The sequence below is a fragment of the Anomaloglossus baeobatrachus genome, chromosome 3 (genome assembly GCF_048569485.1).
Source record: "Anomaloglossus baeobatrachus isolate aAnoBae1 chromosome 3, aAnoBae1.hap1, whole genome shotgun sequence".
NCBI classification, from domain to species: Eukaryota; Metazoa; Chordata; class Amphibia; order Anura; family Aromobatidae; genus Anomaloglossus; species Anomaloglossus baeobatrachus.
In genome coordinates, this window is record NC_134355.1 from 434,348,751 (window position 1) to 434,371,558 (window position 22,808).

General features: G+C 39.6%; 1 protein-coding gene across 4 annotated transcripts in view; it reads left to right on the forward strand.

Moving 5' to 3' along the window:
• DIS3L2 (DIS3 like 3'-5' exoribonuclease 2) overlaps positions 1-22,808 on the forward strand; it is a 571,411-nt gene that overhangs the window by 343,967 nt on the left and 204,636 nt on the right. For all 4 annotated transcript variants that reach the window (XM_075340408.1, XM_075340407.1, XM_075340410.1 and 1 more), the window contains 2 exons: positions 3,836-3,943; positions 8,407-8,640. In XM_075340408.1, coding sequence (XP_075196523.1) covers positions 3,836-3,943; positions 8,407-8,640 — 342 coding nt within the window. The remainder of the gene's footprint in view (positions 1-3,835; positions 3,944-8,406; positions 8,641-22,808) is intronic.

Sequence of the window (22,808 nt, forward strand, 5' to 3'; positions counted from 1 at the left end):
TTGCCCTATGGTAGCAGTGGACAAGCCCTTTAACCCCTTCACGACCATGGACGGATCTTTCCGTCATGGATCGTGTCCCGGTAAGCCCCGCCCCCTGCCGCGGGCAGGCGGCGTGGATCGGCACACATATCAGCTGTTTTCAACAGCTGACATGTGTGCCTACATGTTCCGAGTGGAATCGCATTCCACCCGGAACATTAACCCCTTAGATCTCGCTGCCAAAGTCTGGCAGCGAGATCTACATGCGCGCGGCCATCTTTTTTACTTACCGCCGCCCCCTCCGGACGTCACGTGAGTGATCACGTGACGTTCGGTGGTTGCCATCGTAGCACAGGGTCATGTGATGACGCCTGGTGCTACGAAGTTTCACTTTCATTCTTCCTCGGCACGGAGCAGAGGAAGAAAGAAAGTGACTGAATCTGCTGATTACAGCGGTATAGCTGTGATCAGCAGATAGCGATCAGCAATCGGATTGCTGATTGCTATAGCCCCCTAGGGGGACTAGTAAAATAAAATAAAAAAAGTAAAAAAACAGTTTTAAAAAATTAAAAAAAAACAAAAAACCTAAAAGTTCAAATCACCCCCCTTTCCCCCCATTGAAAATTAAAGGGTTAAAAAATAAATAAATATACACATATTTGGTATCGCCGCGTTCAGAAATGCCCGATCTATCAAAATATAAAATCAATTAATCTGATTGGTAAACGGCGTAGTGGCAAAAAAATTCCAAACGCCAAAATTACGTTTTTTGGTCGCCGCAAGTTTTTCGCAAAATGCAATAACAGGCGATCAAAACGTAGCATCTGCGCAAAAATTCTACCATTAGAAACATCAGCTCGAGACGCAAAAAATAAGCCGTCACTGAGCCATAGATCCCAAAAAATAAGAACGCTACGTGTTTCGGAAAATGGCGCAAAACGTGCGCCACTTTTATTGGACAAACTTGTGAATTTTTTTTAACCCCTTAGATACAAGTAAACCTATACATGTTTGGTGTCTACAAACTCGCACCGACCTCAGGTATCATACCCACACATCAGTTTTACCATATAGTGAACACCGTGAATAAAACATCCCAAAAACTATTGTGCCATCACACTTTTTTTGCAATTTTTCCACACTTGGAATTTTTTTGCTGCTTTCCAGTACACCATATGGTAAAACTTATGATTTCATTTAAAAGTACAACTTGTCCCGCAAAAAACAAGCCCTCATATGGCAAGATTGACGGAAAAATAAAAAAGTTACGGCTCTCGGAAGAAGGGGAGCAAAAAACAAAAACGCAAAAACGGAAAGTGCCCCGGGGCTGAAGGGGTTAAAGCAACACAAAAGGCGAAAACTGTTGAAAACCAGTTCCTGTGTTGGACTTATAGGATTTCTTTAGGGAAACATTTCAGGCAGATTTACTGGGTTCCTGTACACAGCAAAGCCTGAAAGGACAGTGCATGGCATAAGGATCTTCTTTGGTATCCATTGAATGCAATCCATGTGCATGTACTATACCCCCACCTAGACAACATTGGTTGTCACTGGGTATCTGTTTTGTCCAAACTGAACTGTCAGCAAGCTGCTAAACCTACAGAAACGGTGTACACAGCTGCCAGTCAGGAGTGTGGATGGGGTATGCACAGCCCAGAAGTTAGCTCTGCTTCATCTCCATCAGACAAAAGTTATTCTAATAAAACTAAACCAAGCAGCCCAGTAAGTGACACATCCCTGGACTCAGGCTTTCTTGCCCCATGTTATGCTGCTTTCAGATTGCATAGCAATAACTTGCAGACAGATTCCCTTTTTAAAGTAAATGTTTCTTAGTTAAAAAGAATCTGGCATCAGGTTTTTGTAATCCCATCTGAGATCAGCATAATGTAGGGGCAGAGACCCAAATTCCAGTGATGTATAACTTACTGGGCTACTTGCTGCAGTTTTGATAAAATCACTTTATCTGCTGTTTTCCAGTACTCTGCTGAGCTCTGTATAACTGTACCTAAACCATTGATTCACAGCCTCCTTCCTTGGTAGCTTTCTGCCTATGCAGTCTACAATCTGGAGGGAGGTAATACAGAGCTCATGAATATGGAGGTACCTATAGCAACAATCTAATGTCAAAACAGTGATTTTATGAAAACTACAACAAGAATGCCAGTAAATAGCTGTAATCTGGGTATCTGTCCTTACTTTATGCTGTTCTCCAATTAAATGGCAAAAAACTGGTGACGTGTTTTTTAAAAAATGTTTTCTTCATTGTGCCACCTTGTCTTTTGTCCTATGTATGCGATCAGCTCATTGACTGATCATTTGTGTATTATTTATGGAATTGCCTCACTGTAATCTGCACCGCAGGATTACTCTAAGCGCCTGGTTATGTGCCTTGACATTGAGTAATACTTGATAAAGTAATTCACTACCTGAAAGATACATTATCTGGTTTCAGTTTTACTGTAATCCTCAGCACACCCAGGAGCCTTTTTATTAAGTATTGGATCATCTTACTTCCTATCTATAGTATATGTAAAGGTGCACGTCCTCTGTCGGAGCATGTGCTGCATTACCTAATACTGTAATTCCGAGAACACTGCCTAAAGTCACAATTTCAACATTGCAGAAACTTTGGAAAGGTTGAAATCTTCTTGTACTCTCCAACAAATGCTAGTAGACTTTCTATACATTTATTGTTACTAGTTGGACCAGTAACAGACATTCACTTATAACATTTGTCTAAAGGTCAGTTGTCCACTCTTAACAATTTTTAATGAGGAATTAGGCCTAGATTGTGTCCATAGCATGGTTAAAGTGGGACACTGACATACATAAATGCATAATAGGTGCGGGTTCCACCCATGTATCCTGCATCTCATTTGAAAAGCAGGCCCTGATGCATGCTACAGGAGGTGGTAAGAGTTCCTTTTTATTTGTATGTGAATTCTGACCATCTCCACTGGCAGCAGCACACAACAGGGTCAGTTCTCATGATGGAGACCCTTATCTGCTGTGTTTGGGTCACCTCCTGTGAATGATATTTTAAATGAACAAGATTCAGATTCCCCTAGTGGGCTAGGACAGATAGCGACCGAGAAAACAGTTGTGGAATCTGTATTCACTCGAACCCATACAAGTCTGTGGGTGCGAGGGAAACATCACACTGCACTCATGACACTGGAGTGCAGTGCGATAATCTCATAAGCTGGCAATGGAGTAGATTCAGAGATGAATCCCTGCCTCTCCTCTGCAGCTGTGATCCGATTGCAGGATCGAATCACAGTGGCATGACACTCGGTTTACACTCGCAGTACAGAGGGAGCTAGCATATCTCATCCAATGCACTCGCATTGGATTCCATACGCTCTTGTGGCCCCAGCCTGAAAGAGAAAGTCACCAGATAAAAAGGGGACATTTTTGCTCTTATTTCCTGCTGCTTTCCTGTTGTTGCGGTGTTTTGTTTCGTTTTTTTGAGGGGGAGGCATTTAATCCATCAGATATGGACCTATGTATTTAGTTCTAATTTTTATGGTCTTTACAAAGGGGTGTTAAAAGAATCCGTAATACTCCATGTCCATGGAGCAGCAGGTACAAAAACTGCCCACTTTTGATCTGGTGACAGGTCCCCTAAATTTTTGCACAAGAGTAGTGTGATACTGAGCAGTGCTTCTGTATATTTACTTGATGCAAAACCTACAAGTGATGGGATGCCTCCACATTTTCCCAACTATTTTGGCCATCGACAGATTTTACATTTCGAAAGAATACTCCATATTTCTGTTTCCCTATTTAAATGTTACCATCTTTACAAAACATGCTATGTTTTATCACTGTCTACATTTTTTATTTTGTATTGCAGGTTATACCTATGTTGCCCAGATTACTTTGTGAAGAGCTTTGCAGCTTAAATCCAATGGCAGACAGACTGACTTTTTCTGTCATCTGGAAAATAACTCCACAGGGAAAAGTAAGTGTTTCTTTATAATTAAATATAAATGTTAATAGGGTACTCTTGGGCCATATAAATTATTCTAATGGCCATGCCCTTAAACTTCAAATATAGCATCCATAGTATTGTTTACCATCCTCACAGTACCTGAAATTCAGGGTTCGTTCACATCTGCGTATAATCACACTGATTTTCATCCGGGAAAGTTGAACAAGTGAAATCCATTTGGTGTTCCACATGTCATACAAATGCTGTGCGAGTGTACAATTTTTTTTTTTTCCGCCTATCTGTATGCAAAGTTTTTTTTTTTTTGTTTTTTTTCAGCTATTACTTTGCAATCATTTACAGTGTTTATGCTACTGTATGCCAATGTATCCATAAAAAATAGACTGCATACATCATGATAGTCCTTGTGCCGTCCGTTTTTTTTTTCTCACACCCATAGACTTGCATTGGTGAGTCTTGGCCATTCTACACAACCATATGAGCATGCTCCGATTTCTTCCTCCGTCAGAAAACTGCTAAAGAAAATAAAAATCATAGATCAGCATTGTCATATTGTTTAACATTGGTGCAAATGCAACATGATTCTTTTATTCGATAAAGAAACGTATTGCACTTTGCGTATTTATACACATGAGTGAGGCCTAACCCTAGAGCTGCTCTTTGTTCCTCCCCCCTCCCTTCTGAGATGATACATCATACATCAGGAGATGTGGCCTGCTCTCTTCTGCTAGTAGCTGCAAGCCCCCTGATAATATCTCCTTTTATTCCATCCAATTTAGGGGTTTGGGTAGGGGAATGGCCTGCTTTCTGATCTAGGACTACAGGGAAGCAGATGTTATCAGGGGGCTGGCCGCTATTAGAAATCAGGAACAGGCAACGCCCAGTGACATGTGATATAGCATCCCAGAAGGTAGGGGGAGCACCCAAAGAGCACCTCCAGCGTTACATTGAATTGCAGGTCCTGTGATGATGGCAAACTGCACTATGGATCTCATCTTTAGAGTTTGAGGGCATAGCCATTAGAATAATTTATCTCCGCGAATTAGCCCTTTAAATAATGGGAAGTTTGACTTGATCACTGTGAATGTGTTTAGATAAGAATCAGGTATGTTATAATGGGTAGAATATTTTTTTTTTTTTTTTTTGATTAGTGGTTATCCACTACTTTTGCATTGATGTCCTATACTTGGGATAGGTTATTAATGCAGAAAAGAGTGGCAAAAACCAGCACCAACTCAGGAGATCCAAAAAACCTTTATTGCAAAAACCGTGTATATAAAAACATAGTGCAATTTTAAAATGTAGACCAGTTTACACGTTTCAGGCCGTAAAAATTTGGCTCTTAATCATAACAAGAGTACATTGAAAAAGACAGACATTATATACAAGGAAAATACAATAGGCGGAGACAGTGATGAACACACATGTAGACGTTCAATATGAATAACTCGAAGTTGCTCACAGGCACATCATTAAATCTTTACCACCTGCTTCAATTGATAGTGGTTGAGTACTGCACATCCATCAGTGTAAAAGTAGTGGGCAAGCTCCTATTAAGGGTTAATGGACTATAGGGATAAACATACCCACAAACCTATACAGTCGTACCCACCTATAACACCTACCCGTACACGTACCCACCTCTCCTGCTGCACTTTCTTATGGCAGTCTCCAACTCTCTCACACCCCCGTCCCAGTAACAAGCATGGTGGAGGAGCTGGTTTGCTCCTGTCCGACCAATGCTCCTTTACACCAATTCCACTACCACCCTCTGTTACTGTCCCATCTTTTGAGGTGCACTCCGTACGCATCTACTCCCCCTCCAACCTTCAACTGGCTGTTATTTACCGCCCTCCAGGGCCAGCCACTGCCTTTTTTGATCATTTCACCACCTGGCTACTACACTTCCTTTCCACCGACATCCCCACCATCATCATCATGGGTGATTTCAGCATCCCCATTGACACTTCCCACTCATCTGTCTCCAAACGTCTAACACTGACTTCCTCCTTCGGCCTCACCCAATGGTCTTCTGCAGCTACTCACAAAGATTGCCACACGCTGGACCTCATCTTCACTCGCCTCTGTTCCCTATCTAACCTCTCTAACTCACCTATCCCCGTGTCTGACTACAACCTACTCACACTTCTCAAAGTACGCAACCCCCCCTCCACAAACTCACACCCTCGCAGAAATATCAAACACCTTGATTTACACGCACTTTCTCAGTCCCTTCTCCCTCTCACAGACATTACATTTTTACACGATGCAGATGCTGCTGCAACTTTATACAACACCACCATCTCGGCAGCTCTCGAATCAGCTGCCCCCCTCACAGACACCAAAACCCGCACAATCAACAGGCAACCCTGGCACACGAGTCAGACTAAAGAACTGAGACTGACTTCCAGAATTGCTGAGCGCAGATGGAAGAAGTCTCATCCCACTGAGCACTTCATTGCATATAAAGAGTCCCTCACCATCTTCAAGTCCACACTCACTGCTGCAAAACAAACCTACTTCTCATCCCTCATATCCTCTCACAACCCTAAACAGCTATTCAACACTTTCAATTCTCTCCTCCGTCCTCCAGCACCACCTCCCTCTCCTCTCATCTCAGCTGAAGCCTTTGCCTCTTTCTTCAAGCAGAAGATTGACAACATCAGAGCAAGCTTCAGCCAACAATCACCACAGCCCCTCATCATAGCTACTCAGCCCTCTTCCTCCAAATCCAGCTTCTTCACTATGACTGAAAACAATATTTTCACTCTACTCTCAAGATCACATCTAACCACCTGTGCACTTGACCCGCTCCCTTCACACCTCATCCCCAACATCACCGCAGTCCTCATCCCAGCCCTAACCCATCTCTTCAACCTATCACGAACAAGTGGTGTATTCCCCTCATGCTTTAAACATGCCTCCATTACACCCATCCTCAAAAAGCCCTCCCTTGACCCATCCTCTGTGTCAAACTATTGCCCCATATCCCTTCTCCCCTATGCCTCAAAATTACTGGAACAGCATGTACATCTTGAATTGTCCTCATACCTCTCCTCCTGCTCCCTCTTTGACCAGCTACAATCTGGCTTCTGACCACATCACTCTACTGAAACTGCCCTAACCAAAGTCACCAATGATCTACTAACCACCAAAGCGAAGCAGCACTACTCTATCCTCCTCCTCCTCCTCCTCCTCCTCCTCCTGGACCTGTCCTTTGCCTTCGACACAGTAGACCATTCCCTCCTACTACAGATTCTCTCATCTCTGGCCATCACAGACTTTGCCCTATCTTGGATTTCCTCATACCTAACCGACCTTTCAGCGTCTCCCATTCTCACATCACTTCCTCATCTCGCCCCCTATCTGACGGTGTCCCCCAAGGCTCAGTTCTTGGACCCCTGCTGTTCTCCATCTACACCTTCGGCCTGGGACAGCTCATAGAGTCCCACGGCATTCAGTATCATCTCTATGCCGATGACACACAGATCTACCTCTCTGGACCTGACATTACCTCTCTACTAACCAAAATTCCACAATGCCTAAACTCTGCGGCCCGCTTAATCCACCTCTCCCCTCGCTATTCCCCAGCCTCACCACTCTGCCAATCCCTTCACTGGCTTCCCATCGCCCAACGACTCCAGTTCAAAACATTAACCATGACATACAAAGCCATCCACAACCTGTCTCCTCCTTACAGCTGTGACCTAGTCTCCCGTTACCTACCTGCACGCAACCTCAGATCCTCACATGATCTCCTTCTCTACTCTCCTCTCCTCTTCCCACAATCGCGTACAAGATTTCTCCCGTGCCTCCCCCATACTCTGGAACGCTCTACCTCAGCATATCAGACTCTCCCCTACCGTGGAAAGCTTCAAGAGGAACCTCAAGACCCAGCTCTTCCAACAAGCCTACAACCTACAATAATCCTCAGTTTAGTACACCACTGCGCAACCAGCTCTGTCCTCACCTATTGTACCATCACCCATTTCTTGTAGACTGAGAGTCCTCGCGGGCAGGGTCCTCTCTCCTCCTAGATCAGTCTGTTTTGTACTGTTAATGATTGTTGTATGTATACCCTCTTTCACTTGTAAAGTGCCATGGAATAAATGGCGCTATAATAATAATAATAATAATGATAATAACAAATATAGCTTAGAATAAATTATTGTAAATCTAGTTTTCGGTTTAATCGTAGATCTCTTTTCTGATTACTTGGCTTTCTCAGTGTGATTATATCGGAGTCTTATAACTTGAGTGTAAGATGTCAGTTGTGCAATGTTTACATGGCAGCTATACGTTTATACACAATATTTTAATCTGAACAGTGCTATTAGTATATGGTTTTGCAGATTCTACTTGCCATTTGCTGGAGAAGCAAACCAATAAACACACCTAAACCACAATGGATGTGCTGTTATAATCCTATTTATTATTGACCTAATTCAGATGCATTAATTTGGTTCTTGCTTCAGATCCTTGACGAGTGGTTTGGCCGAAGTGTTATATGCTCTTGTGTGAAGCTGAGCTATGACCATGCACAAAGCATGATTGAGCGTCCCGACAAACTACCCGATGTGCGGGAGCTACCCCCTGTGTCTTCAGATTATACAGTTGAAGAGATTCAGCAGGCGGTTCTCAACCTGCATCTTATTGCAAAGAATTTACGTAAACAACGATTTAAAGATGGTGCTTTAAGACTGGACCAGGTAAGTTTACTGTTATTGATAATCTATTTGTAAAACTGTGATATTCGCTCTTTATGTAATAAAAGTATATTACCACTTTTTTCAGGTTACTAATGATGTAAATTGGCGAAGTTCTCTTTGGCTCTAATTTATGAAGCAGTTTTGCTAGTTTTAGGGTGTAAAACTGCTTAAAGGGAACCTGTCACCACTTTTTTGGCCTATAAGCTGCGGCCACCACCACCGGGCTCTTATATACAGCATTCTGTATAGAAGAGCCCAGGCCGGGTGTATAACATAAAAAACACTTTATAATACTTGCCTAATGGTTGCGCGGTGGGCCTTATGGGCGTCTCCGTTTTCCGGTGCCGGCGCCTCCTCTTTCTGCCATCTTCGTCCTCTTTCTGAAGTTTGAAAGTATGACGTGTCTACGTCATACACACTCGCCTGTCTTGCGCAGGCGGACTTCAATACTTTGATCTGCCCTGCTTAGGGCAGATCAAAGTGCGTCTGCTCAGGACCTGAATGCTGGCGAGTGTGTATAACGTCGGACTTGTCATACACCGCAGCTAGAGAAGCAGCACAAAGATGGCCAAATGAGGCGGTGCCGACACCGGACAACGGAGACGCCGATAAGGCCCCACAGCGCGACCGTTGGGTAAGTATTACAAAGTGTTTGTTATACCCCCGGCCTGGGCTCTTATATACAGCATGTTAGAATGCTGTATATAAGAGCCCGGTGGTGGTGGCCGCAGCTTATAGCCAAAAAAAGTGGTGACAGGTTCCCTTTAATGTTGCAAAGTTTTTAAACAAATAGTTTTCAAATGTCACTTAGGGTATGTGCGCACTAGGCGTTTTTTCACGCTGCGTTTTTATGTGCGTTTTTGTCTCAAAAAACGCACCCGCGGCTAAAAAACGCAGCAAAAACACATGCGTTTTTGCCGCGATTTGGTGCGTTTTTTGCTGCGTTTTTGCTCACTGCGTTTTTAATCAGTGCACAATGCCATTAAAGATTGTTAATAAAAAAAAAAAAGGTCTGATGTCATTTCCTTCTTCAAAATGTTCATTGTATGCAGGAGAGCAGACAGCTGCAGAACTAGTGTATGCAGGAGAGCAGACAGCAGCTGCAGAACTACAAGGCTCAGCATCCTCCATCCAGGACTGTATGCAGTTTTTTGCCCAAAAAGAAAAAAAAATGACATGGGCTTCGCCATATTTTTGTATGCTAGCCGGGTACAGCAGGCAGGTACGGGCTGCCCCCAAACCCCAGCTACCTATTTGTACCCGGCTGGGAACCAAAAATATAGAGAAGCCCTTTTTTTTTAATTATTTCATGAATTTCATGAAATAATAAAAAAAAAAAAAATGACGTGGGCTTCGCCTAATTTTTGAGTCCAGCCGGGTACAACTAGGCAGCTGGGGATTGGAATCCAAAGTGCAGGGTGCCCATGCTTTCTGGGCACCCCCACTGCGAATTGCAGTCCGCAGCCACCCCAGAAAATGGCGCTTTCATAGAAGCGCCATCTTCTGGCGCTGTATCCAACTCTTCCAGCTGCCCTGATGCCGGGTGGCTAGCTAGGTAATAATGGAGTTAGGGCTAGCTGTATATTATCAGCTGGCCCTAAGCCCGAAATTCATGGTGTCACGCCAATATTAGACATGGCCACCATGAATTTCTAGTAATGATAAAAAAAAACACACAGAAAAATATTTTTATTAGAAATAAAACACAACACAATTAGTGACTCCATCTTTATTGAAATAAACCCCCCTCCGCAGTAATCCTGGGTCAGGGTCCCGCGCCGTCCAATCCGGATCCAATATCATCTGATCGGTTTGCTGGAAGGCAAAGCGATCAGATGATGTGTCAGGATCAAGTGCCTGAATCCAATCACACATCAGCTGATTGTATAAAAGCCGGTTATACCATCAGCTGATGCATCAGTAGAAAAAAAAAAATAATACTCACTTATGTGCTGATTACCGGCAGCTCCTGCAGCGATCGATTGGACAGGAGTCTGATTCTGTCCGATCGCTGCAGGAGCTGCCGGTAATCAGCTGATGAAGTCCCCTGACGGCAGGATCAGCTGATAGCCGGCCGGGCGCGAAAAAGCCGGCGAGACTACGATCAGCTGATGCGTCAGGTGACTGCATAAGGTGATCCACCGCCAGGTCCTGCCCCGGGGAGACTGCACACAGCCAGAGCGGCGGTACCGAGACAGGGGCTGGGAGCGGGCATGGCACCGGGACCCTGCAGACAGGTGAGTATATATGACATTTTTTTTTTCTACTGTTCACTTTTGTTTTCGCTGCTGCCTCCACCTCCCGCCCAGACATGGCGCCGCACGGAGCTGACATGGCACCGGGCGGGTTGTGGACGCAGCGGTGACTGTACCGGGAGGATTCATGCTTCTGTGTTTACCAACAGAAGGAATCCTCTTCCTGTACACGTCACTGTAGTACCCACCCCTTGCGTTTATAGCTGCGTTTTTAGTCATAGAAACGCGGCTATATGCGTTTTTCATTGTGTTGTTGAACATTCATTGAACTCAATGGGTGAAAAACGCAGTGAAAAACGCAGAAATAATTGACATGCTGCATTTTTGTGGTCACCACAAAAACGCAGCTACAAAAAAACGCTGTGTGCGGACAGCACTTATGAAAACCCATAGACATTGCTGGGGAAGTAATGTCACTGCGTTTTCAGCACAAAAACGCGGTAAAAAACTCCGCTAAAAACGCCTAGTGCGCACAAGGCCTTAGATATATTTTTTTACACTAGTCCCAATTGGCTTCCTCAGCTTTTTTGAAATGTGGATGGATCTTAGGCAGGAATGGAGTGGTCAAACACTGCCTACAAATCCATCATAAGTTAAAATGATGATGGTTAGCAGTGCAGCCTTGCAGCGCTGGGGTCCTGGGTTCTAATCCCACAAAGGACCGCATCTGCAAGAGTTTGTATGTTCTCCCCGTGTTTGCAACAGTTTCCTCCGGGTACTCCGGTTTCCTCCCACACCCAAAGACCTAATGATAGGGAATTTGGATTGTGAGCCCCAATGGGGACAGTGTTGCCAATGTATGTAAAGCACTGTGAAATTAATAGCGCTATATAAATGAATAAATATTATAATAAGCACTTTAATGCCTGACTGGGTTAATATTTTTTTTGTGGTGACACAAAGCTAATAAATGCTGATATTTTCAGTAAATGCATTAAGAGGCTCTTGCCTCTTAAAGGGAACCAGACAGCTGACACATCCTACCTGAACCATAGGCAACTTGGCTGTATGTTTTCAGCCATGGATGTATGTAACACTGTATGTGTTACAATCATGGACCCCTGCAGGCAATTTTGTATATAAATGTAGTGTTTAGTCAAGCATGCATAAATGTGCCGAAAACACTAACACGAGGCAGAAATCGTCTACACTTTATATGTGCTAGTCAGGCCAATTTTTATAGGTCCATAGCTTAATATTCCATAGAATGGAATTGACCAAATATCTCAGCAATCCAGATGCCACTGCGTATTTGACGTAGTCACCAAATGTGCAAATGTGTGTTAAAATCAGTAGAAGTGTTCAATGTATTGACTATTTTTACACTAATATACCGTATATATATATCTATATCTATATATCTATTTTTCTCTATCTATTTTGTGCAGTGTGTATGTATATATATGTATATGTGTGTGTGTACGTACATACATACATACATACATACATACATACATACATACATACATACAGTACAGACCAAACGTTTGGACACTCCTTCTCATTCAAAGAGTTTTCTTTATTTTCCTGACTCTAAAATTGTAGATTCACATTGAAGGCATCAAAACTATGAATTAACACATGTGGAATTAAATACTTAACAAAAAAGTGTGAAACAACTGAAAATATGTCTTACATTCTAGGTTCTTCAAAGTAGCCACCTTTTGCTTTGATTACTGCTTTGCACACTCTTGGCATTCTCTTGATGAGATACAAGAGGTAGTCGCCGGAAATGGTCTTCCAACAGTCTTGAAGGAGTTCCCAGAGATGCTTAGCACTTGTTGGCCCTTTTGCCTTCACTCTGCGGTCCAGCTCACCCCAAACATCTCGATTGTGTTCCGGTCTGGTGACTGTGGAGGCCAGGTCATCTGGCGTAGCACCCCATCACTCTCCTTAGTCAAATAGCCCTTTCACAACCTCGAGGTGTGTTTGGGGTCATTGTCCTGTTGAAAAATAAATGATGGTCCAACTAACCGCAAACCTGATGGAATAGCATACCGCTGCAAGATGCTGTGGTAGCCATGGTGGTTCTGTATGCCTTCAATTTTGAATAAATCCCCAACAGTGTCACCAGCAAAGCACCCACACACCATCACACCTCCTCCTCCATGCTTCATGGTGGGAACCAGCCATGTAGAGTCCATCCGTTCACCTTTTCTACAAAGACATGGTGGTTGGATCCAAAGATTTCAAATTTGGACTCATCAGACCAAAGCACAGATTTCCACTGGTCTAATGTCCATTTCTTGTGCTCTTTAGCCCAAACAAGTCTCTTCTGCTGGTTGCCTGTCCTTAGCAGTGGTTTCCGAGCAGCTATTTTACCATGAAGGCCTGCTGCACAAAGTCTCCTTTTAATAGTTGTTCTAGAGATAAGGTGTCCAAACATTTGGTTTGTACTGTGTATGCATGTGTATAATATATATATATATATATATATATATATATATATATATATATATATATATATATATATATATATATATATATATATATATATATATATATATATATATATATATATATATATATATATATATATATATATAGTTAGTCTTCTCCTTTTTTATATTACGGTGGTCTTGTTGACATGTGCTTGGTTCATATTTCCCCTAATGTGATTTTTCCCTATGTATTTACTTACAAAAGGGACTCTCACAATTGTATGTTATACTACGACTGAGCACCGAGGGCATTTACTGCCAGTAATGGGTCAGATGAATCCACCGTTTGGTAATGTTTTTCAATTGTGTAGTTTTTTTTTTTTGTTTTTTTATCAGGGTGGCCGTGCTTTCAACCTTCCATGGTAGAATATGGGTACTGTATACGGGTCATCGTCTCATTAGTTTAGTTGAAGCGTTCCTGTCTCAAAATATGACAGAGCATATATCCTCTTTCTTAAGAATATATATTTCTGGGATTAGAATGTGATTTTCCATTGTTACAACCTGTTTATCTAGTTGCCCATGTGGTCTACTGTTGGAGACCTGAGACAGTAATGGAGCAATCAAGGCTAAAATGGAAATTTATTTTCCAACGATGGGTCTCACTTTTTGGAGACTCTTCTCCAAACACTTAGTAGAAATAAAAACCGTAGTGTGAAGACACTCGTATAGTTAATGTGGTTTGAAATTTGACATGAGTGCTTGACAAAATGTAATCTCTGCCTTCAGAAAGACTGTAGTGCTTACAGAGCAGATTTGGCAAATATTGAAGTGGCGTTTTTTTTTACTGACCCCTACCTCTCTGACTTCCTTGTAAGGTGGTTATGAATTGTAGAAACAATAATGAATCATGGTTATAGTTTGCGTAATCTGGGTCTGAGGTGTATTTTAGGTAGTGGGCCTTTATAAAATTTCTACGTGCTAAAGTTTGTTATAGCGTTGTACATCAAATCATAGTGTTCTATGGTTCAATAATTCACCCTCCTTTTTACACAGTGACAGCTATGCAGTCGGTGATGGGTTTATCACTGGCTCATCTAGCAGCAAGTCTACACAAGTCTCCTTATTCTGCAAGTTCTGCCATTCTGTCCAGAATATATCCAGTCTCTAATTTACAGGGTTGAGTTAGAATCTGTCATGTTGATAGTTGTATCTGATCTGCAAGCGGGATGTTATACAGCGGAAGGGTCTGATCACATTGATTTAAACACTTTATGTGAAAAGTTACAGGAAAACTTGTATGCATACAAACCCCAGGCTCTTCAATCAAAATAAGAGTCCAGAAGGTGGTCCTGTTCAGTGATTGACAGTCTTCCCTATATGATGGTGACTGACAGCGATCTGTGTATGCACAGAATAGGACCACCCATTAATCTCAAATATACAAACACCAGGAATTTCAACAAATAATCTACAAGCTGTACTGCATCCTTTACGATAATCCTTTATATAAGGTTAATTATAAGTTTATGCACATAAACACTTAAAACCAATGACCAGCTCACCTGTTCACAGCCAGTAAGTGTCCAAAGGTTCTATGGTTTCTGATGGTATCCAAAGTTTTTTAATCTGCCATTTAAGTTCATGGAATATATGTGGATGGTGTCCCGGCCGGAGTGGTGGCACTTTCCACACATCAAAAGTAGAGTTATTTATCAGCTCATGTGTGTGTGTGTATATATATATATATATATATATATTTATATTTATATATATATATATATATATATATATATATATATATATATATATATATATATATATATATTTATATTTATATATTTATATTTATATATATATATTTATATATATATATTTATATATATATATATATTTATATATATATTTATATATATTTATATATATATTTATATATATTTATATATATATTTATATATATATATATATATATTTATATATATATATATATATATATATATATATATATATATATATATATATATATTTATATATATATATATATATATTTATATATATATATATATATTTATATATATATATATATTTATATATATATATATATATATTTATATATTTATAATTATCCACAATGAAGAGATGAAAGGTCGCACTCCAAAGGTCGAATAAAATATTTTTCTTTTTATTCCACGATCACATCAGGGGTACAGGTAGTGAGGGAGGATGAGGGTGTGCCACGTTGGACGACGGCAGCCGTTTCGCAAGTAACCTTGCTTCTACGGGTCCAGTGCATGCAAAGGTGCTGCATCCACCCTTAAATAACAGGTGAATTGGGTGCAGCATCCTTGCGTGAATGAAGTGCAAATTAAAAACATATACCAGCAGCACATGTATCAAATTCACATAGAAACTTATTACATATCAATTCCAAAATGGATTATGAATAATCGTAACATACATGGGTATAGTTAGAGTAAAAAATTAAATATAGTGTTCATTATAGTTTAACCAAAGACATCTCAAAAAACACTATAAAAAACAGGCTTATAGGAAAAAACCAGCATTATAGGAACACTGACAAATCATTTTTGTAGTTCAGGCCAAGAGGACCGAGAGCATTTAAGTCTATAATCAATCTTGATTCCTTTCTAAGTAAAGAACGGTGCATATCACCTCCAGTGGGACAGGGATTAATTTTTATTACGCCTGCAAATTTTAAAAGGCGTGGATTACCACTATGATGTTCCTGCATATGGGCAATTAAACGTGGAGAACCTATCCCGGAGGTTATAGACTTAAAATGCTCCCTAAATCGAACATATAAAGGCCGAATTGTTTTACCTATATAATATTTTTGACAGGGGCAAAAAATAACATATACCAGATAATTAGACTTACATGTGATAAGATCTTTTATTTTGAATAGCTCAGTACCAATTTTTAAAGTGTCTCCTGTACAATGATATTCACAAAAGGGGCAGCCGCCGCACCTATGGTTTCCTTTGATTTTATTTCGGTCTAACCACGTACCTAGTTTGGGTGTAGTAATACGATTATTTATCAGAACATCTCCTATGTTTTTGCATCGCCTATATGAAATCAAAGGACCCTCGTTTGTCATTTCACAGAGATCCTTGTCTTTATTAATTAAATGCCAGTGTTTTTTGATGCTTGATTTTATTGCATCATACATAGAATTAAATTTAAAATTAAAAACGCATCTATTTGAACTTTCGATTTTTGTTTTTTTCGAAATGGCATTTACATTTTTATTCTTATTTCCACTTTTATTTTTGTATTCTTTATTCTTTTTATCATTTATTCTAAAATGCCTGCAGGCAAATGGCAGCGCTTAACCCTGAAAAAAACCTGCTGTATTCTTGCAGCTTGGTTCTATTGGCAAAGACACCCCTTTACTTAGCCAGGTTTTAATAAGTTATATAAGGGATTTTATACAAAAAATCCACAAAGAACCAGCGCTAAATGGGTTTTTTTATATATATATATTTATTAAAAAAAATATTGCTATCCTTGTTCCAAGGCAAGGTGTTTAATAGTACACAATACACTAAAAAAATTTTTAAAACCACATATACCAAAAAAACACAAATTGAATAAATCAGAATTGAAAATAAAAAATAAAAATAATAATATGACACAGATAAATCAAAATCCACACAAAGGGTTTTGGTAGAAACCCGTTTCCTCAGAGGTGATCCGAAATTCACAATAATTAATATCTCACTCAGCTATCGTAATGCCCCGGCCGGTGGCATATACTTGATTTAGTAAAATATTGTGACTGATAGCATATAGGTGTACCACACCACCTCTGACTAATTTGCAAGCCTATTTTGCACACATCAAGCTTTGCACAATCTGTTGTAAAAATCAAAAACCCTCAATCCACAATGTGAGATCAGTGGGATTTGCCAGCAGATTTTGGTCTGCAGTAATATAGACTTAATTCCCCCGTTAGATAACCTGAAGTCGTTGTCAATGCAGGATTAACTTGTTAAATTTTCCAAGCACCTACTTGGAAGCATGTGGTCGTGAACAATACAGGTTGTGGAGAAGATGTCAGGTTACCACAACCCCCTTAGTTAGAGTCTCTAGACCACTTTACGGTGCCACAACTAAGCTGCTCCGTATTGTCCCAGTTACCCAGCAGCTAGGTACAGCCGCTGGAAGCACCGATTATTTGCTGCAATTAGAATGTATGATCAGCGGTTTTACTCAACCTCTCCAGCGGGCAGTCCGATCTGTGTCCAGTGTGAGCTGAATGTGTCCACACACCGAAGGAGTTTACTTGGCAAGCTGTCACTACACAGGTAAAGCAGACAGTGCAAGATTCCAATCCAGTCCACTTCCAATGTGAACAATGAGTAGCCGTAGAGGGCACCACTGGAGGATGGTCGCAGACAAAAATAACAGCGGTAACTTCTCAACCTTTTCAGCAGACAGTCCGGACCGTGTCCTTTAGAGGCTGACTAGTGCCGTACAAGGGAGAGGTTGTTTGACAGAGTATCACCACACAGGTGGAGTAGGCAAAGCAGAGTCTCAATCCGACGCGCGTTTCGGGGGCGTGCACTGGCCCCCTTCCTCAAGGATGACTGGGCTATTGCCTAGAGCGCTATTTATGCGCATATTAAGTTACTCGCAATTTACATAAAAGTAAATAGTATTTCAGTTCACATTTTAATCACTGTATATATCAATTTATAAAAAAGTTATTCATAATACCCATAGACCGGAGTACAATGCAACGTAGTATAATATAATATAACAACTTGTGCAAAGGTTTTTCTGGGCAATCCAGTATATAGCCCTACTTTTACCATCATATACTGGACAAAATATATATATGTGTACACTATTTTTCAGCAGTTCTATTTTAGATTTTTAAAATTTTAAAATTTAAAAAAAAAAAAAAAAAAAAAAAAAAAAATGTATTAATATTATAAGAGAACATCATAAATGGTATAAATTTGCTATAATAAGTCTCTTATATTCAAAAACACTCTTAGACCAGTAACACACTAATTTTAAGGTGTGTTACACATATACATATTTATCCATATCCATTACATCCATATATGGTCATATACTTTTTTCTTTTTTTTTCTTTTCCTTTCTTTCCCTTTTTCCTTCCTTTTTTTTTTTTTTTTTTTTTTTTTTGTATTAATACCAGTATCTTTAGTTCTTCTGCCTATTTATATATAATACTATAAATTAATTAAAAGCAAACAGTTCAATGTCATTATTGAGTCCATATGGTTTCAAAGTGTTCAATTCAAAAATCCATTGGCTCTCTGCTCGTGACATTTTTTTAATAAAATCCCGTATCTTTTAAGAATGAGGGGATGCGGGTCAATAGTGGTTTAAGTAGCCATTCTAGGTAGTGAGATAAGGGCTCTGTCACTGAACCTATTCCTGCCACAATAGGGCGGCCAGGGGGGGAGACACTGTTCTTGTGAATCTTTGGCAGATAATACCAATGAGGTTTTTTCGGAAAAAGAGGGAGTAATTTTTCAGCAGTTTTTTTTAGGAAGGAATAGGTTCAGTGACAAAGCCCTTATCTCACTACCTAGAATGGCTACTTAAACCACTATTGACCCGCATCCCCTCATTCTTAAAAGATACGGGAGATCTAATTAAAATGCTTGATAATTTTCAATGGCAGAAAGGTTTCTCTCTTGCCGCTTTGGATATTGAGAGTCTGTACACCCGTATCCCACAGGATCAGGGTGTACAGACCATTAAGAGAGTCTTGCTGAATTTTGACCAGAATCCAATCTTAGTAGACTTCATCACAGAAGCCTTAAGCTTTATTTTGCATCATAATGCATTTAAATTTGATGATCAGTGGTACTTGCAATGCGGGGGTGCCGCGATGGGTACCCCCGCCGCATGTACTTTTGCAAATCTCTTTTTGGCAGCATTTGAGGAAGACTTTATCTACAGTCCTAAAAATCCATATCTGAAACATATAAAAAAATATGCCAGATACATGGATGATGGCTTCTTTGTATGGGACGGTTCTGCGCAGGATTTTGAAAATTTTGTGTCATATCTAAATAATGATAATTCCTACAACATGTACTTTACACATATTTTTGGGGACCAAAAATTGGATTTTTTAGATGTCACACTCAGTATATCGGATGGTATTATTGACAGACAAGTATATAGAAAACCAACTGCAGTGAACACTTTGCTGCATTTTAATAGTGCGCACCCCTCCCATACAAAGAGAGCCCTTCCATATGGACAATTTTTGCGGCTAAAAAGAGTACACAATAATTCTGAAACCTTTCTGCATCAAGCATCAGACTTGAAAAAACGTCTATTAGAACGAGGATATCCCATTTCAGTTATCAATTCTGCCTTCGAAAAATCCTTAAATTATGATCCAAATGATAAAAATAAGAATAAAGAATACAAAAATAAAAGTGGAAATAAGAATAAAAATGTAAATGCCATTTCGAAAAAAACAAAAATCGAAAGTTCAAATAGATGCGTTTTTAATTTTAAATTTAATTCTATGTATGATGCAATAAAATCAAGCATCAAAAAACACTGGCATTTAATTAATAAAGACAAGGATCTCTGTGAAATGACAAACGAAGGTCCTTTGATTTCATATAGGCGGTGCAAAAACATAGGAGATGTTCTGATAAATAATCGTATTACTACACCCAAACTAGGTACGTGGTTAGACCGAAATAAAATCAAAGGAAACCATAGGTGCGGCGGCTGCCCCTTTTGTGAATATCATTGTACAGGAGACACTTTAAAAATTGGTACTGAGCTATTCAAAATAAAAGATCTTATCACATGTAAGTCTAATTATCTGGTATATGTTATTTTTTGCCCCTGTCAAAAATATTATATAGGTAAAACAATTCGGCCTTTATATGTTCGATTTAGGGAGCATTTTAAGTCTATAACCTCCGGGATAGGTTCTCCACGTTTAATTGCCCATATGCAGGAACATCATAGTGGTAATCCACGCCTTTTAAAATTTGCAGGCGTAATAAAAATTAATCCCTGTCCCACTGGAGGTGATATGCACCGTTCTTTACTTAGAAAGGAATCAAGATTGATTATAGACTTAAATGCTCTCGGTCCTCTTGGCCTGAACTACAAAAATGATTTGTCAGTGTTCCTATAATGCTGGTTTTTTCCTATAAGCCTGTTTTTTATAGTGTTTTTTGAGATGTCTTTGGTTAAACTATAATGAACACTATATTTAATTTTTTACTCTAACTATACCCATGTATGTTACGATTATTTATAATCCATTTTGGAATTGATATGTAATAAGTTTCTATGTGAATTTGATACATGTGCAGCTGGTATATGTTTTTAATTTGCACTTCATTCACGCAAGGATGCTGCACCCAATTCACCTGTTATTTAAGGGTGGATGCAGCACCTTTGCATGCACTGGACCCGTAGAAGCAAGGTTACTTGCGAAACGGCTGCCGTCGTCCGACGTGGCACACCCTCATCCTCCCTCACTACCTGTACCCCTGATGTGATCGTGGAATAAAAAGAAATATATTTTATTCGACCTTTGGAGTGCGACCTTTCATCTCTTCATTGTGGATCTTGTATCGCCTTTGCTTTGGGACACGCACCCAGGTCTCCACCTGCCTGAAAGCACAGCTTTGTCAGCCATACAGGGATCAGCGGTGCCCGGTATCCTCCACTCAGCTTTATATTTATAATTATACATATATATATTTATAATTATACATATATTTATACTTATACATATATATATTTATACATATATATATTTATACATATATATATTTATAATTATACATATATATATTTATAATTATACATATATATATTTATACATATATATATATTTATACATATATATATTTATACATATATATATTTATAATTATATATATATATTTATAATTATATATATATATATATATATATATATATATATATATATATATATATATATATATATATATATATATATATATATATATATAAATAAAATAAATATGTATATGTGTGTATATACGTCAAAATAAATCGACCAAGATCTCAGGAAGAGAATTGTGGACTTTCACAAGTCTGGTTAATCCTTGGGTGCAATTTCCTAATAGCTGAAAGTGCCTCGTTAATCTGTACAAACAATTATACTCGAATGCAAACATGATGGGAATGTCCAGCCATCTTACCGCTCAGGAAAGAGATGGGTTCTGTGTACCAGAGATGAACGTGCTTTTGTCAGACCTGCATGTCAACCCAAGAAGAAAAGGAAGACCTTTTGAAGATGCTGGTAGAAGCTGGTAAGATTGTGCCATTATTCACAGTAAAGCAAATACTGTATCAACATGGGCTGAAAGGACACTCTGCCAGGATGAAGAAATTACTCCAAAAGAAACATAAAAAAGCCAGATTAATGTTTGCAAATGCACACAGGAACAAAGACCTTAATTTTTGGAGACGTGTTGTGCTTTGCCGAACCTAAAATTGAACTGTTTGGCTATAATGACAATCGTTACTTTTGGAAGTAACAAGGGAAAAGCTTTAAAGCCTAAGAACATAATCCCAACTGTGAAATGCAGGGTTAACAGCATCATGCTGTGGAGTTGTTTTGCTGCAAGAGGGACCAATGCACTTCACAAAACAGATGGCATCATGAAGAAAGGAGCTCATGTGGCAATACTGAAGCAACATCTCAACACATCATCCAAGATCTTAAAGTTTGGGCGAAAATGGGTCTCCCAAATTAAGTGACCCAAAGCATACTGCCAAACTATAGAATAGATAGATATAGATATATATAGATAGATATAGATATAGATATATATCTATGTGTATATGTAACATATTGTCCTCTCTCTCCCATTCCCCTGGCCTTCTGCTCTGGTCCCCATGGCTCCGCTTTTTCTTGTAGCTGGCTCATACATGCTTGAGCGATGGCGTCATGGCGCAGACATGTAACAAGAGGCAAGACCCCTCTGGAGTTGAGCTGCCATTTTATTTTGCTGGTAGAGGGACTCCTGGAAGACTCCCTGCCTGGAGATGTGCGCCACTATGTTCTCCTGGGGCCATTCTGGCCATAGGCTGCCCCTTGGAATTTTAGTCCCCGGACGGTAGCTCAGATTGCCCTAATTATAAGCCACCTATCCACATATTTCTGACCCCGCCAATTGACTTCCATGTTTAACTGTATAGTGTTTTCACAAAGTTTATAGAGCAACTAATTAGAGAGATTATTTATATGTTCCACAATCCATTTTTGTAATTGATATTTCTTACGTCCCACAAAAAACATTTACTACATAAGCATTTCATTAACTCAATAACCAATTTGGATTGGCATGTAAAGTGTTTCATATTCTTATATGTTTAAGAAATTCCCTAATGACATTTTTGTTTAATACTCTGCACATTTTACAGGGGAAAAAAACCATTATCCACACCATTCACTAATCTGTTACCCCTGTAATTTTTTTTTACCGTGGGTGCAATTGAATTGCCAATATTT